The sequence below is a fragment of the Ruditapes philippinarum genome, unplaced genomic scaffold (genome assembly GCF_026571515.1).
Source record: "Ruditapes philippinarum isolate M1 unplaced genomic scaffold, ASM2657151v2 ctg5823_1_1_1_1, whole genome shotgun sequence".
NCBI classification, from domain to species: domain Eukaryota; kingdom Metazoa; phylum Mollusca; class Bivalvia; order Venerida; family Veneridae; genus Ruditapes; species Ruditapes philippinarum.
In genome coordinates this window covers 272,349-288,983 of record NW_026855826.1, presented here as the reverse complement: position 1 = coordinate 288,983, position 16,635 = coordinate 272,349, and the positions used below count along the sequence as shown (strand labels likewise).

Genomic DNA, 16,635 nt, shown 5'->3' with positions numbered 1-16,635 from the left:
GTCAATTTGAATAGTATTCGGATAAGTGTTTAAATTTCGGCTATAAGCAAATAATGAGTAAATAATACAGAATAGATATTTCTAAATGTTCAAAAGGAGATCGGTTCAAAAGAATAAGAGGTCGTTTAGACAATATCACATAAAGGATTTCTTCAAGCATTAGTACGACAGCATTGATGATAATTCTGCGCGCGTTACCCCACCCACTTGTGGTATAGTGACGAAAGTGCGTCGCGACTTGGTTACTGTCAGACATCTGGCAAAGAAGTTTAAAATGATATATTTTAAAAGTGTTGAATAAAAAACAAAATTAATATCTAAGAAATGTTCCGAATTTCATTATTTTCTTTGTAAATTTCTGAATACTTGCTTACTGTTCGGGTATGTTAGTCGAGTGAAAAAAATAATATGGCCCTAGATATGTTTTAAAAAGATATTCAGTATCATTTACTTAATATAACATCAAAAGAAAAAGAAATTTTTATTACAACATGTTTTGTTGTATACATGTATTTGACAATACATTTAGTATAACACTGATATTTCTTAAGAAAGCGTGGTAATTTTGACAGTTGGCATATGCGGTAACCATGGAAACAGCCCGTTTACAAAAAAACTAACACGTCAACATATATATTTTATTTCTATTTTTGAATCCACCATCAAATGCTACTTGATATATCAATAATGTAGAAAATTCTATGAAAGAAATTTCTTGATAGCTTTAATTTTTTACAGAATTCATGTTTATTTTTCTCATTTTTTGTTTAGTTAAAAAGCATGAAAACCTATTTTTTAAAGAAATATGTTCCAATATTATCGTTTGATTTATACAGAACCCTAAGATAAAGCAAGCTTTGTATAAAATTATGTTTAGTGTGAGTGTAATAAGCTATTTTATACATTATTATTACACAGTTTGGCTATTTTGACAATTTTGAGATATACGGTTACCATGGAAACTGCCATTTTTTCAAAAAATCCAACACGCCAACATATATTTTTTTTTTTTTTTTTTGAATTTGTCATTAAATTTTACACAACATATAAAAAAAAATAGAAAATCCTATGAAACACATTTTTCAATATCTCTAATTTTTCTCAGAATTCATGTTTATTTTTCTCATTTCTTGTTCGGTTGAGGAACATGGAAAACTCATTTTTTAAAGAAATATGTTCAGATTATCATTTGTTTCATACAGAATCATTAGATAAGATTATCTTTGCATAAAACAATGCTCGTTGTGTTTTTAAGCTATCTTATACATTTTCTATTCGTTACAACACAGTTAGGCTATTTTGACAGTTTTTAGATATACGGTTACCATGGAAACTGTCATTTTACAAGAAATCCAACACGTCAACATATATTTTTCTTTTTATTTTTAAATTCGTCATTAAATTTTACTCATCATACAAAAAATTTAGAAAATTCTATGAAAGGATTAATTTTTCATAAAACTGTAGAAAATGTCTTTAATGTGTTACATACCTATTCGCCACTATTAGTGACTCTGAGACATTTATTAAGTAAAAAGGCCAATAATTTTTGCTTTTTTTTGTCCAAGACATTAGATAAAGACTTCCGCAGTACCTAGGCAGGTGCTTAACAACTGGATGACAGCATAATATGTTTTGGTAAAGGAGTACACTAAGAAGACTTTTGCATGAAACTGACATGTATATATTCCATCCAAGCTCATGAACGTATATTTTGGGGTAGGTGCAGCCCTTAAGCCAGGGCCTAAATCCGCCACTGTACGTGTAACTGCCCCATTGAATAACTGTTTACGAGCATATTGTTTTCTATTAGACTGTATACATATATGAAATTATATTGCATTATCCTTTACTACTTGTATTTATATTCTTTCAACTAAGTACGTATTTATATATACACGTACGCAGTATCTATACGGAAAATTCCGATGATAGGCGAATCGTGGAAAAATTCCGTTGATATCGATAACAGAGTTCTCGCCCCTTAACAGTTCACAAATCGCTAGACATAGTTTAAATCATAATGTAAGATGATCAAACATAATCAACAAAGCCTCAGACACCGAGCTTTATTAAACAATAATGGATAGAAGCGAAAGCTAATAGTTATCACGCCATGCGAGCTATAAATCAAATAAGTCACAGTTTAACAAAATCTATCAGGAAACAAAAACTGTCAATTTTAAATGACTTCTACATAAAAGTAATGCAAAAAAACTAAACCGTAAATGGTTTTTATAGAGCATGAAGAAAGGTAGCTTATACATAAAGGTATATGACGTTAACAGTTTAGTATTCCAAATGGCTTGTTCCAGTTAAATAGTTATCACTCAATGAAAGAATTGGTCACTACGATATGTTTGAATGAAATAATGAAAAATGGAGTCCAGCATAAAGCAAAGTTTAAATATCATAAAGCAAGATGTAATCAAGCATAATGCAAGTTCTAATGTCATGTAACAGGATAGAATTAAGCATAATGCAAGTTCCAATGTCATCAAGCATGATGGAATCAAGCATAATGCAAGTTCCAATGTCATCAAGCAAGATGAAATTAAGTATAATGCAAGTTCCAATGTCGTCAAGTTAGATAGAATAAATGCATTAATTCTGTTCCATATGTGTCAGACTAATTGGATAGACATGTTTCGTTATACAGATAAATAATGAATAAGTATCTAACTTCCAAAAAATACTTAAAAGGTTCCTAGAACTGCCAAACCTTACTAATTAAATATAAACTATAAACATATGAGCTTGTTAGATTAAGTATCAGATAATTATCTGCATAACAAGATAAATTTTCATAATAATTTTATTTTCATTTTAATCGCTGCCATGTTGCAGTTAAAATCTTATTCTTATCTTGACGGGATTGTAGTTTAAGCCTTAGATTCAAGTGAACAGTTTCAGCCTAGTACAAATTGTCACAATGGTTCCAAATAGTAAACGTTACTACGGTAATACAAACCCTTATATAATTTATTATGTTAATTGTTATAAATAGTGGTATTGCGTATTAAATATTTAGTAAAATTGCCAAAATTTTTGTGTATCTAAAAATCGGATTTCATGGCTCTAGTGCAACCACACATCAATTGATTTGTTGTTTATTTATTTATTTTTTTTATTTATTTTTTTTTTGTCGTTCCGGACGAGTTTATCCTGTAGAAGTACTCACTTTTGATTACGCATTATGTAAAATAGTGCATAGATTTGATTATCATAAATTTAATTTAAGCTACTTATACATGTCGGCATACGATATAATATCATATGCCTTCAGTTTAAAGTTTATCTAGTATATAATCAAAAGCAAGGCTTCTTATTTATTCTATATAACTTAGTTATACGTCCATATGAACGTAAAAGGGATATCACTCTTTTAATCCTAGTACATAATAAAGTTATCATATTAGAATCTTGTTCTCGCTTTAATCGTCAACCTTTTATAATGTTCAAGTGTAGAAATGTAAGGAGAAGAAAAAATAACATGGAGATCAAAATGAATTTTCTGAAATGTACTTGGACGTGATGAAAGTTATCTACCAATTTCTTTAATATTGCATCATGGTTTCAAAGACTTCTTGTATGAGTTATTTATTGTACTTGTTTGTCAATTTGTAAGCCAACTTTACCTTAATTCGAGGAACAAATTTTTATTTTAGTACAACCACCGGTCTTCTGTAAGCTAGCTCGAAAGCTTTCGAACCTTAATCAATTCAAAGTCCATAAATAAAACGAAATAAACATGAGTTTTGTCTCAATTAAACGAAATTAACATTTGAAGAAGCACACATCATAGTAAATCCTCAGCATTTAAATGAGAAAGGATTATGTAATTTATATACAAACTCATACAAATCATAAAAAGTATGTTAAAGATATGTCTTCCTGTTTGATAATCTTCATATCTGATAAAGAAGTTATTTCTGTTAGTTCACGCAAGATTTGTAACAAAAACCAATTATTATAGTTTTGTTTTGCGTTTTTGCTAGACCGTTGAAGTTGCATCTACTTCAAAATCCTTGAATGTACAAACTGTGTATATTCCCACAATTTTTAAACATATAAGTACTCAACTAGATCTTATGCAGCCATAAGGTAAATTACATATTTACAGTGCATGAAAGCATGCACTAGAGGAACACATATGCTATCGGTAATGTTTAAATTTGCTCAAAAATGGAGAACCCATGTTTTTGTTAAACTTGTCATCTTGAAACTATTTCAATTTGAAAACATGTTTTGTTTGTAAAGAATTTTTGATATTTTCAAATTTGTCTTGTTATGTAATAGATATACCATTGCTGCGTTGAGGTTAAGGCATAAGAAAGGTCACGTGATTATGGTATAATTTACGCAAGGCCAGAAATCGTCAACGCACCAATGGTGTATCTGTTTTAACCTATAGCTCCGCCCAGAAACACTTTCTCCTTCGAACTTCAAAACTGAAAATTATACCATAGTATCGGTATGGTATAATTTACGGTTATTGGAAATTATATTTGGAAGAATTTTACATAAGAAGCGCTGAGGAGCTATAGGTTAAATCTAAATACCGCAAATGTTTTATATAGTTGACCAGAATATTTCAACATTTATCAAGATTCTTTGATATAAATGTACACATTCGCAAAGATGAATGTGTGTATAGATTAACGGCTCTATTTATACAGCATTACTTACAAAATTACACACTGAAAAATAGCATTAGTTGATTCTAATAATGTGGAAATGTTCGTGCATCTTAAAATTCAAAATAACATATCAATGCAAGTAATTTTCATCATCAGTTTATTAGATTGCATATAAAATACAGAAATATGTATAAGAATATAATTAAACAGTATTGAATATCTGTATGTGTGTAAACATTCATTTTTCAACAAGAAGTATTACTAACTAGTAGTCTAAATTTCTTTAGTGTGTGTAATTATTCCACCTCATGTACAAAATGTTATACAGTGCATGCAAACAATATACTAGTAGTCTTCCCTTTTAAAGAGTAAAGAATTTATATTTTTATATTGAGATAAATTTTCGACAGTTCGGCATGTTGTTCGTCCTTGCCACTAGATACATTCTCGTCGGTTTCATTACCATCTTGTTTCTCTTTCATGGAATGAAGCTGACTGTACTGGTTTAAGTCTGTTCGATCATCGGCTAGTTTCTCATATGTTACTTGATTGTCGTTATTTTCTTCCATATCTGAAATTTAAGTGTTTTCTTCTGTATTTGAACCCGGCACAAATCTGGCATTTGAACACATTTTGTACACATTACTTATTAAACAATAAATGAAATGCAAAATATGAAAGCACATGACTTGTGTTATTTCATTTAAGTAACTGCTTATGATAATTTTAAAAAGAAATACACTGCACGTTGAATGTAGCGTTAATAATTCTTTTCCAGCTGTTAATGTGTTCCGATGTGCACGAACATGTATTCTGATTACGATTAGCCTTCCAATTTACTGTACTTGTTACACGACTGTTTTCATGGATGTCATATGTAACGTTAGTACTGCCAAAACAGTCCCATCTCAAAAACGCAGGTGGATTTCCACCGGTTATGGAACAGTTAAATGTACCCGAATCTAATTCAATTACAGACACAATGCTGTTGGTATTAATTCCTTGCATTACTGGAAGATTTGCAGGGGGATCTGAAATAAAAAGTGTATCAAATATTAAATAAACTTATTGTATGTTAAAGTTATACATGAATTAATGTAAGAGGAAAACTCAGTGGCGATTAATACTTTGTTTGATACCTTATACCTAATTATAAAATCATGATGAAAGTCCTTTTAAATATTTCACGTATGATTACACATTGAATTTTAAATAATTCATTATGAAACAATTACTGTACTAATAAATATATTGTGTTCTAGTTTATGTAACCTTATTCCACTATTATACAAGAGAAAAGGAGATATGTATAGTAAAACATTAAACAGATTATTAGATTTACAATGTAAAAGAACATTTATACGTATCTAATACTTATTGAAAGTAAAAGGTTATGATAAACGATTGCTAACGAAAAAGTGTTACAATATTTTACAATTATTTAGGAAAAAATAGACCAGTATAAAAAGAAATCTATGCACCTTCTTAAAGCAAACAAAATCTGTTAAAGAACTGTTAAATCTTATCAAAAATTGTTATATCCAATAAAAGTGTCCGACATTCAAAAAAACATATCTTGGATCATATCAATGACCATATCTTGTATCTTGTAAAGAAAATAGCAACGATAGCAAGCTTACACGACACATTAACAACTAGCTCTTTGCTCGTTATGTCAGCCTCCGAAGTTCTAGTCCAAACTTCACAATACAAACGCCATCCATTTATCGTTCTATTTGGTTTGAAGTTCAAAGAACTCGCAACAGCTTTAAGTCCATTATCACTGGGTATAATTGTATTGCTTGAAAATTGTGTCAAGTTAATTTTTATAGTTTCTGTTGGATTGCGTATTAGCCATTTAACTCTTGGAATTGGTCGGCCTCCCGAAGAGTTGCACGTGATCAATTGAATCTGATTTTCCTGCATAATCTCCAGGCTAGGCTTTCGTAAAGTGACGCTCTTCACTGAAACTGAAAATTATAATTGTTTTTGACACTGAAATAAAAAAAGGCAAAACAAATAGTTGATATCAAGCAGATATATCAGCTATATCAGACATCTTAGCAATGACATGATTTGCCTTCGATATGCTAAATACTTGACTAAAAACTAAATGAGCATTTATGTCTGATACAGTTTAAATATATAGACATGCACGATATATATATATAAATCGCACGAAAAATCGGCACGCCGCAGCCCGGACTCGAACCACGGGTCTCTGGATCGCCGGTCCAGTATGCTAACCACTACACCACAGCGGCCGTTGCTTTTTCTTCGTGCTAATTGACCTTATATATTAAAGTTATTTTTAACTTTATTGTGACGTCATCACTTTTGTTACCATAGCGGCGAGCTATTTATAGCTTCTTTTACCACAGTTGGCTGACTCAGTCACTATTAATTTTCTTATTACAAATATCTTATGGCAAACACATTTATTATTTTATAAGACCATTCCCGCCCAAGAATGAGTATATATGAAAGAAAGAAAGTCATGAGCGAGAAATTATACATAGAAAATCGCACGGTATAATTAATATGATAATTGTTAGTATGCACTTTTATGGAACGTCATAGCTGCCTAATATAAACACTTCTAAAGCGGTCATGTCCTTTTGACAGAAAGTGCTGTGGTTCTGATAAATGGTTATGTGGTTTTAATAAAGGGTGATGTAGTTGTGATAGATAGTCCTATAGTTTAAGTAAATGGTGCTGTGGTTTTGATAAATAGTGATATCGTTTTGACAGATGGTGCTGTAGTTTAAATAAATGGTGCTGTGGATTTAATAAATGGTGCTGTGGTTTTGATAAATGGTGATGTCGTTTTGACAGATGGTGCTGTGGTTTTGTTAGCTAGTTTTGTCATTTTCATTATTGGTGATGTAATTACATATATGGTGCTGTTGTTTTGATACATGGTGCTTCAGTAATGATAAATGGTGAGCTCGTTTTGATATATGGTGGTGTCACTTTGGTACAATGTGGTGTCATTTTGTATATGGTGCTGTTGTTTTTATAAATGGTGCTGTAATTTTGCTATATGGTGATGTTGTTTTTATAGATGGTTAAACTATTTTGATGTATGGTGATTTTGTTTTTATAAGTGGTTATACTAATTTGATATATGGTGATGTTCTTTTTATAAATGGTTCTACTATTTTGATGTATGGTGATGTAGTTTTATAAATGGTTATACTATTTTGATGTATGGTGATGTAGTTTTATAAATGGTTATACTATTTTGATGTATGGTGATGTAGTTTTTATAAATGGTTATACTATTTGCTACATGATGATGTTCTTTTTATAAATGGTTATACTATATTATATTATATTATCAAGTAAATTAATCTTATTGTTAAAAGGAAAGCTAATCAATTGAATCGTAATTACAATAAATGTAACATTACATTTTCTATATAAGTAAACGTGCTTTAAAAATCAAACAATGCTTTTTCATATTCCCTTAGAAAAAGATAATGTTTTAGCAAAATGAACCTTAAACAAAATATAAATAGTCTTTTAGCTGCAAATATGTGATGGCAAATATTTGAAATGATGTCAAAAACTTTTTTTTTATTTTTGGTGTGCTGTTTTCCAAATCATTCTCATTTGCAAAAAACTTATTATAAACATCCTTTCATTATTTTGCCTTAGTCAATTAGTAGAGATATAGTGATTAAGTTTTTTGTGTTGAGGTCAAAATACTTCTAAGTTTATATTTTGCTACTTTTACGACACATAATTTCTCTTAAGCCCTATTTTCTTCAGATGATAAGTATCAAACATTTTTCTGAAACAATTATTTTGACTTTTTAAAACTCATGTTTGTCCTTTCTAAAGATCAAAAAAATTCTTGGGCATAATGAACCTTACATCAGTATTTCACTTAATACAGCACATATATGTTTATATATCTATATACTTTGCAATTAACTGTTCTTAAATGATACTGTGTTTCAAATATATACAAAGGGAACTATTTTAAACAGAAAAAACATTAGTTATATCAAACTTTCAAGGAACAACAGCATTAGTTAGTGAATGGAAGATAAACATGAATTTACTCGATTGAATTTTACATTTATAATTTGCCATAATATCAAAGTCAAAGGTCTTCGTTGAACCCCGCGAATTTTTTAATACGTTATCGATATTTTCAATGTAAAAGCCTGTCAAAATGACTCATTACCTATCGCAAATGAACGCTTGGAACAGGGATATACTGTGTTTCAACAGTGACCTTAGCTCATTAATTTAAATTTATCTGGAAATTTTCTCGCTGCAGTGTCGACATTGTCGTAACTTAGGTTGCTTTGTTTGTTTAATTGGGTTTAACGTTACGCCGACACATGATAGGTCATATGGCGACATTCCAGCTTTACTGGAGGAGGAAGACCTCATGTGCCCTTCGGTGCAATATTTCCGGCACGAACGGGTACCTGAGTAGAACTACGACGTTCCGAAATGTACTAAAAATGATTGGACAATCGTATTTTTGTGCTATTTTGATACGATTTGAGTGAACATGAGTTTAAACGCTTTTCAATTTTAGGTCATTTTTCACAATTTGAATAATTATCCTGGATAAACGACAAGAGCGAATAATCTTATACTTTGCACTCAAGTTACTGATCTAGACCTACATCAAACTGAGCATTAATCTCGAAAAATTATTTACAGTTTCGTCATGTCAAAAAACATCTGTGGAGTCCCTTTTATGTAAGTTCATGTTTTTGCTCACAGCGCGAGGGACATAATAATAATTCGGATATGCTATACAATATAGAATTAATGTATTGCGTCTTATCGCAAATCGTATTCGTTCGAAAGTCAGTCACATGAGTGAAATTGCAGTTTGTTTATGTGTTGGGAATTTACTGCAAAAGTTGATGTTAGATGTTACGATGTTAGATTTGATTACTTATATAAAGTGATTTTCATACAAGTTAGAAATCCTGTTTGTTCTGATACTTAACGCTCAAATATAGGGTATTTTACTCAAAAGTTTAAATTGCAAGTTTTCTATATCAACAAAAAATAAAAGTTAACTATTCTATAATTACCGTTTACAGTCAGTAAAGTTAAATTCGATGACCGTATCGGGGATGAATTGTAAACAAAAACTGTACAGGTTAGTGTTTTACCATGTTCATTCCTTGACACATTAACTAAAGTTATTACTACAGTTTTATTTCCTTCACAATCAGTTATGTAATTGTCAAATCCTAGAGTATTGAATGTACAATTAGATAAAAATATAATTGCAATAGTCGACTGATTGAGATGAAACGACACTCCCTGTAAGCTGTTATCTCCGTCATATATACATCGTGCTGTAGCATTGTTACCCTCAAGAACAGTAATGCTAAGAGGGGAAACTGTTACACCTGAGTGGGGTTCTGGAAATATAATATATCTTTATACGTATGGTATTCACATTTACAATACGTGTACGTATACAAAATACAAATGTGACATGTAAATTTATGATTTACAAGACACTAAATATAATGCATTTAATCTTCAAGCACATTTGCAGTAAACTGCAAAATAAAACATTAAATATACGCCCGAATTCAAATTGTTATAAATTGAAGAGGAGACCCTTTCATTACACTTGTCCGGAAATTGTTTTATCTCATTTATTACTGTGATAGTGAGTGAGTTATATTTTAATATAGCCAAAGAACTATGCTTCATTCACATGAATACTAATTAAAGTGATACATATAATATAAAAATAAACATCATGTTAAGTTAGTGCATGCGCTATGTATGTATCATTATGTTAAATAAGTGTATATCATTAAGACATGAAGACATTAATCATATCCGTAAAAGGTTAATTTTGAAGAAAGAAAACAAAAAAAAAAACAAAAAAAAAACAAAAACAGAGAGGTGATAATCTACCTTCAGCATATTACGGGATATAGATTTTGACTAAAAACAACAAATATGCTTTTTGTTTTCTGGTCAACATTTTAAGGAACCGTACAAGTAATATTGTACCACAACTTAAAGGGATATTCAGGCAAATAAATAGGACTTTCAATAATCTACCAGATATAATGATTTTTTTTCAGTTGTTTAATTGATACAATAGTTTCTACGTCCCAGCAACTAATGAGTTTTTTGAGGCACATTGTTAAATAACGCAGTATAAATAGAGATGTAAACATAGTACTTTTGTCTATAGTTAAGTATATAAATGTAATTTGAATATAGTTCATGTCAAAAAATCAAATATTTTGAATTTGAAGATATGACTGAATTTACTGTATGATATTATGCAACTTGTCCTCCTTCCGTCCGTATGTTACCACTTTATACATATAGTATACATATCTTTTAGCAACATGCCTCCAGATCCATGTTTAATTTTCATGAAAATTTTGGAAATGTATTTAAACGTAAAATATTGTGAGGTGAACAAATAAAGTAATTTACATATTGCAATCGGCACTTACAATCCAAGAATATTATCAAAAAGTCGTCAGCATATGCAAAATAGCCCTTATTGCGTTAGTAACGTAGTAGAAAGATGGTTATAAAATACTGCTAAATCAGTCTTAATCCGCATATAACATGAACAAATATAACTTGGATCTTGAATGTTTCTACCTAATTTTAAATATTAGTATATTTTTCTCAATATTTGATTTTCTTGAAATATTTTGGCTCATCTGGAGGCGTGCAATTTTAATAGCCTTTTCCTCCAACCTACAACGTACAGAGCATAGATATTAAACATGTAACATCATTTTGTTAACTTTATAAAAGTAGAATATGACTTTTGTACAATTCATGAGGTGAACGTCTGTGTGGAGTGAATGTACAGGTATGACTTCAGGGAATAATTATTTTGGTAAAATGTTCTCACAAAATATTGCAAATCAATTGATTTGCATGTTTTAAATAAGTTTGTAACATAAAAAATGGCAACGCCATCAAAAGCTGATGTTAAACGATAGGCGATTTCTTTAGATACAAAAATTGGAATTATTAATGAAACAGATGATGGAAAGTAATCAAAACCAAAATTGAAGTAAAATATGGATTAAAGAAAATCACGCTCAGCACAATTCTCAAAAACCGTGACTCTATCAAGTCGGCATATGAGTTGGACTGTCTATCTCCTGCTCGCAAAAAAATGCGATTTGGTAGGCACGAAGAAATAGATGATGCGTTGTTAAAATGGTTTCGAGGAGCGCGAAGTTCAAATATTCCACTAATTGGTGAAACTTTTATGTTAAAAGCCAACGAACTTGCTTGCCAAAATGCTGGGATATGATGATTTAACTGGTTCGTCTGGGTTTATTGAACAATTTAAGAATGGACACGATTGTATCAGCAAATATGTTTGTGGTGAATCTGCTGCAGTAGATCTTAGCATAACGCAGAAATTTGACAACGACATACAAGAAATTCACCTGTCTGTGATTTTTAGTGCCATTGATACTGTCCGATTATTTTTGGGAGATCGCGAGCCCGATGAAAAACTGTACAAGTGTTGCTCAGGACTTCAGGAATTTGGCTATGAAGCTTTAAATGGGAATATAAAACAATCCAAAATAATTGAATTCTTTCACATGCAACTTTTATCATGGATCTTAATTGTAATATAAATCGGTGCTTTATAAACTGTGCATATATAGATGTGTTCATGTAGTTCAACATTTTGTTTGAATTAAATACATGTATAAATTATGCATATAAAATGTGAAACTTTTGTCTACAATAAACCAAATACATGTACATAATATATTTTTTTATAAAATGTCCCGCATCAAATTACCGCTGCCGTAATAAAGCGATATCATCGATAACCGGTGATAAGTATGGCTTTTTCATGGCAAATGTGCCCGCCAACGCAAATCATGGAATGTCGTTGTTTTTTCGCTTTAAGCGAACTTCGGATATAACGAACGATATTTTAATGTCCCATTGAGTTCGCTATAAGTGGAGTAAACTGTATGTCGTTTAAAAGACGCCATCTTAGGTTTCTTAAGAGTAAAAAACATATACAGGGCAATGATTTATGTGATCAAAACAAGAGTCACTGACTCCTGAGTAAATAATTAGAGAAGGAATAGATTTCAGTGTGAGATCAATGAGAGAAGATGAATATTCTGTAAAGGGAGTTTGGTCTTTTATGCATTGAGAAAGAGAGAATTGTTGACACATGTTTTTTAGTTTTGTTGCTAATATTAGATTCTTCATGTTTACATTAAAATCACCGGTTATGGTGATATTCTGAATGCCTGTATCCACAGCAAGATGTATCGCTTCCCCAATACAACTGTGTGTGTACGCTTTAACAAGAAACTCCAACAAGTATGTGTATCGTAGCTGTAACAAGCTTAATCGAGATAGACACGACACAAGGGATTTTTAAATCAATTCCACGTTTGTAGTGAATATTATGTTTTACATAATATGATTACACCACCATGGCTGTCACCAAGTATGTCTCTTATTTCTGGATCTTGAAAGGAATTATGAGAGAGAGAGAGAGAGAGAGAGAGAGAGAGAGAGAGAGAGAGAGAGAGTTGACGAATCAATAGAATTTTTAAGCCATGTTTCAGAAAACGAAAGAATATCAAAGTCCTTGAATTCAGCATATATGTTGTTATGTTTGTGTTTTATATTTTGTGCATTGTAATGCATGAATGGCAGGTACATAGATCAATATATTGTGTCTGTTGAGAATATCAAAGGGATAGATCTTGACCTTGGTGACACAGGTCCTGGGTTTGGATGAACGTCTCCAAATAAACTATTTATCAGGAAAACAAGCAGTCTCGTTGTGGGAAAGAAAACCGTATATATGACAAAGTAGGAAAACAACACATTTGACATGTGTTTATTTGTTTATCGGATAACGGACTTCTAGCTTTGCTGTATGTTTGCATGTAGGGCACCGTGCTGATAGAATCCCAGATATATTTCAGCAATGAAATCAAAGAGAGTATAGAAAGAAAAACACGTAAATGAAAACCGTAACCGATAAAGTCAAACGCCATCTAGATCTGAGTCTTCATGACGAAGGGCTTCGTTTCATTTACGATCATAATGTTTTCCTTGCTCATCTAATAAATTTCTTAAGACCGTGAAGAAGTTAAGATCCATAATCTGAAAAAATAATATTACACTCTCAGTGGGCTCGAATTGTGTGTTAAGATAGAACGAAATAACAGACATAATAAAAAGAGAGACGAATAAGCATAAGCTGCATGATAATAAAAAAGAGGAAAATGTGGAACTGGACAACATATGGTTCTTTGTTATATTTTAACAAATCATATGAGACGATGAAGCATTTTTTTGCTACACGTTTTACTAATTTCTAAACAAGGAAATATAAGTAATGTGTGTACTTGTATTAATATAAAAAAATCCAAATACACAAAATAATTGTGATTGTAAAAAGTTCTATGGAAAAAAGACTTTTTAAGAGAACAGAAAAATATACACTATTTAACCAATTTTCGACATTTCCAAACTTTGCACCAACGTGCTAACTTAAATTCGTTTTAAACAAATTGTATAATTGTAATATATTCAAAAACTGTTCAATATTCACTTAAAAATCAATATTCCGATTCAAATATTAAACTGATATGTAATGTTCATTTTCATTTTAATAACGTTTATATATCAAACATTCCGTTAAAAGTTACATTTTAAGATCCACTCAAATGTAACAGTTCAAAAAATAATTCAGAAAAATATTACATAATAATGTTTTAAAATATTTCCTATAAACATTAACTTGTTAAAGCTGTCAACAAATTAAACATTTACTAATACTTTATATTTGAAGTATTTATTTCACTTACTCATTATGTGTTAAAAAATTTCCTCATAAACATGAATCATTGAAAGCATGTAGGCTTATCTAAATATATGCTAATACACGTGCAACATTTATTATATCGACTCAAAGATATATTGAAATTTCCATATGAACTAGCAGGTCGATAACAAATGAAGGCTAACTTAACATGTACTAATACTATGAAAGTGCAGTATTCATTTTGTCACATGTATGCATAATTTAACATATACTTTACAAGTGCAAACATTCAAATTTATTGCTTTAATGATAAATGAATATTGCTGAGCGCAAAATTAATAATAACAAAAAAAAAAAAAAAATCAAAACAAAACGATATAGTACAGTCCCTGAGGACCGTTTGTGTGCAAAAAAGGTCCATGGATAAATATTATATCATTGTAAAGCTAAATATTTGAAGTTTACAAAAAATTTGGGTAGACATGTCAAATCATGGTACGTTTTGAGAAATCCAAGATGGCCGCCAAGATGGCCGCCAATGTATTGAAAAATGGCTAATACGCATTTTATTTGCTAAAATTAATTATTTTTGTATTTATTATAGTATAGGTGATGTAAAAACTTTACATCCTATTGTAACAATATGAAAATGGGGCCTTTTCCATTATTTATACATATGCTCTGGATTTTATAGATAAATTCTGCTTAAAAAAGCATAAAAATATACAAAAAATCGACATAGGGTTGACATTTTTTCCTCTAAGTCAAGGCATAGCGGAGAAAATGAATATTTTACCCTATATTACAAAGACATGGACAACATCTTTGTTATTGCACCCTTATTTTTATCTTTACTATGTAAGAATGCGGATTCTGATATTCCAAAAGTGGGTGGGGTACACGAAAATTAAGTCTTAAGTATTTTGTGAACTGGTATGTGATGATAATTGAAACAATGAATTGTCAACATGTATTGTACTTTGGTATGTACCTAAAGATATAAGTTCTTAAGAAAGCTAGATTTTATATTTTCTGCGATAATATGTTCTGTTGCCATGGCAACGGAGTAGTAAAATGAATAAACGCACCTGTACCTTATGACACTTATTTTTTAGTATTTTTATCATGTTGATAAGAATTACATGATATATATAATACCATACACAATGTTTAGATAAATAATTTGGGCAAATTAAGTATGTTATAATATCATGGTAAAAATGTTATTTTTTAATTCTGCAGTCGCATTTAAGGCTAGCAAATTATCAAAACATATAACAGCTGATATTTTAAAATCAAGAATTTGCATAATGTATTTGTTCAGTTTTTGTTTTTTTCTCTTTTTTTTTTCAAACTGCTATGCAGAAAACATGTCATGTCAAATGGGAGGTTGTTACTATTGAAAAGGATAAAAGTGGTGAAAATAATAAATAAAAAGCAGGCACATGGCAAAAGTCTATATAAACATGTATCAAATGTCAAGGCTCCCTCTGAGACTATGCAAGGGGTAAGACCAAATTTTGTAACTAAAATGGAAAAAAGGTTACAGATTCAAAATTTAGGTCAACAAATATCAAACATAAATGACAATTAAATTTTTTATTGAGTTCAAACTTCTTGGTTGTAACTTGTATTACGAAAAGTAAGTCGCTAGATTAAATTCTAGGTCACGTGATTCTGCATCTGAAATTGTACACATAATCTAGATACAAAATGGTCACCAGTAAAAAGCTATGTCAGTTGATGGTATCAAAATTCAATGGCATGTCATAATGTGTGTGTTATCCAAACATTTAGGGAAGGTACCCAGACGTCTCTTGTTCGATCCTCAGAACATTGAGTCTGGTGGTCAGTTGTCCGTCACTCAGAAGCTTGCGGAGAAATTTGTTACTTACTCGTCTGGTAAGTTATCCAAGCTGTCGTCAAAATGAGTTTAAATTGGCGTATAAACCAAGCAAACAAAACAAAAAAAACAATATTTGTAGTGATCTACACTATGTAACATATACACAATATTCAAACTCTGTACCTTGCATTTATCACGAGAATAGGCCTTTAAGATTTTTCCTATACATGTATGTGTAAAATAAAATCACCCAAGGGACAGGCCCAACATAATTTGAAGAAACATGATAAAGTCTACAAGAAAAGCTCACAAGCTCTGAACAATGGGGTTTACGGGCTGTTTTTAAA

General features: G+C 30.6%; 1 protein-coding gene and 1 non-coding gene across 2 annotated transcripts in view; both read right to left on the bottom strand.

The window, feature by feature from the left end:
* LOC132744506 (uncharacterized) overlaps window positions 1-16,635 on the bottom strand; it is a 35,868-nt gene that overhangs the window by 11,380 nt on the left and 7,853 nt on the right. Inside the window, exons 2-5 of the mRNA XM_060733236.1 lie at window positions 9,710-10,045; window positions 6,281-6,610; window positions 5,381-5,671; window positions 5,104-5,211 (exon numbers count right to left, since the gene is read on the bottom strand). Coding sequence (XP_060589219.1) covers window positions 5,104-5,211; window positions 5,381-5,671; window positions 6,281-6,610; window positions 9,710-10,045 — 1,065 coding nt within the window. The remainder of the gene's footprint in view (window positions 1-5,103; window positions 5,212-5,380; window positions 5,672-6,280; window positions 6,611-9,709; window positions 10,046-16,635) is intronic.
* Trnaa-ggc (transfer RNA alanine (anticodon GGC)) lies at window positions 6,832-6,904 on the bottom strand. Its single transcript has one exon. It is a non-coding gene; the product is annotated as a tRNA-Ala (tRNA).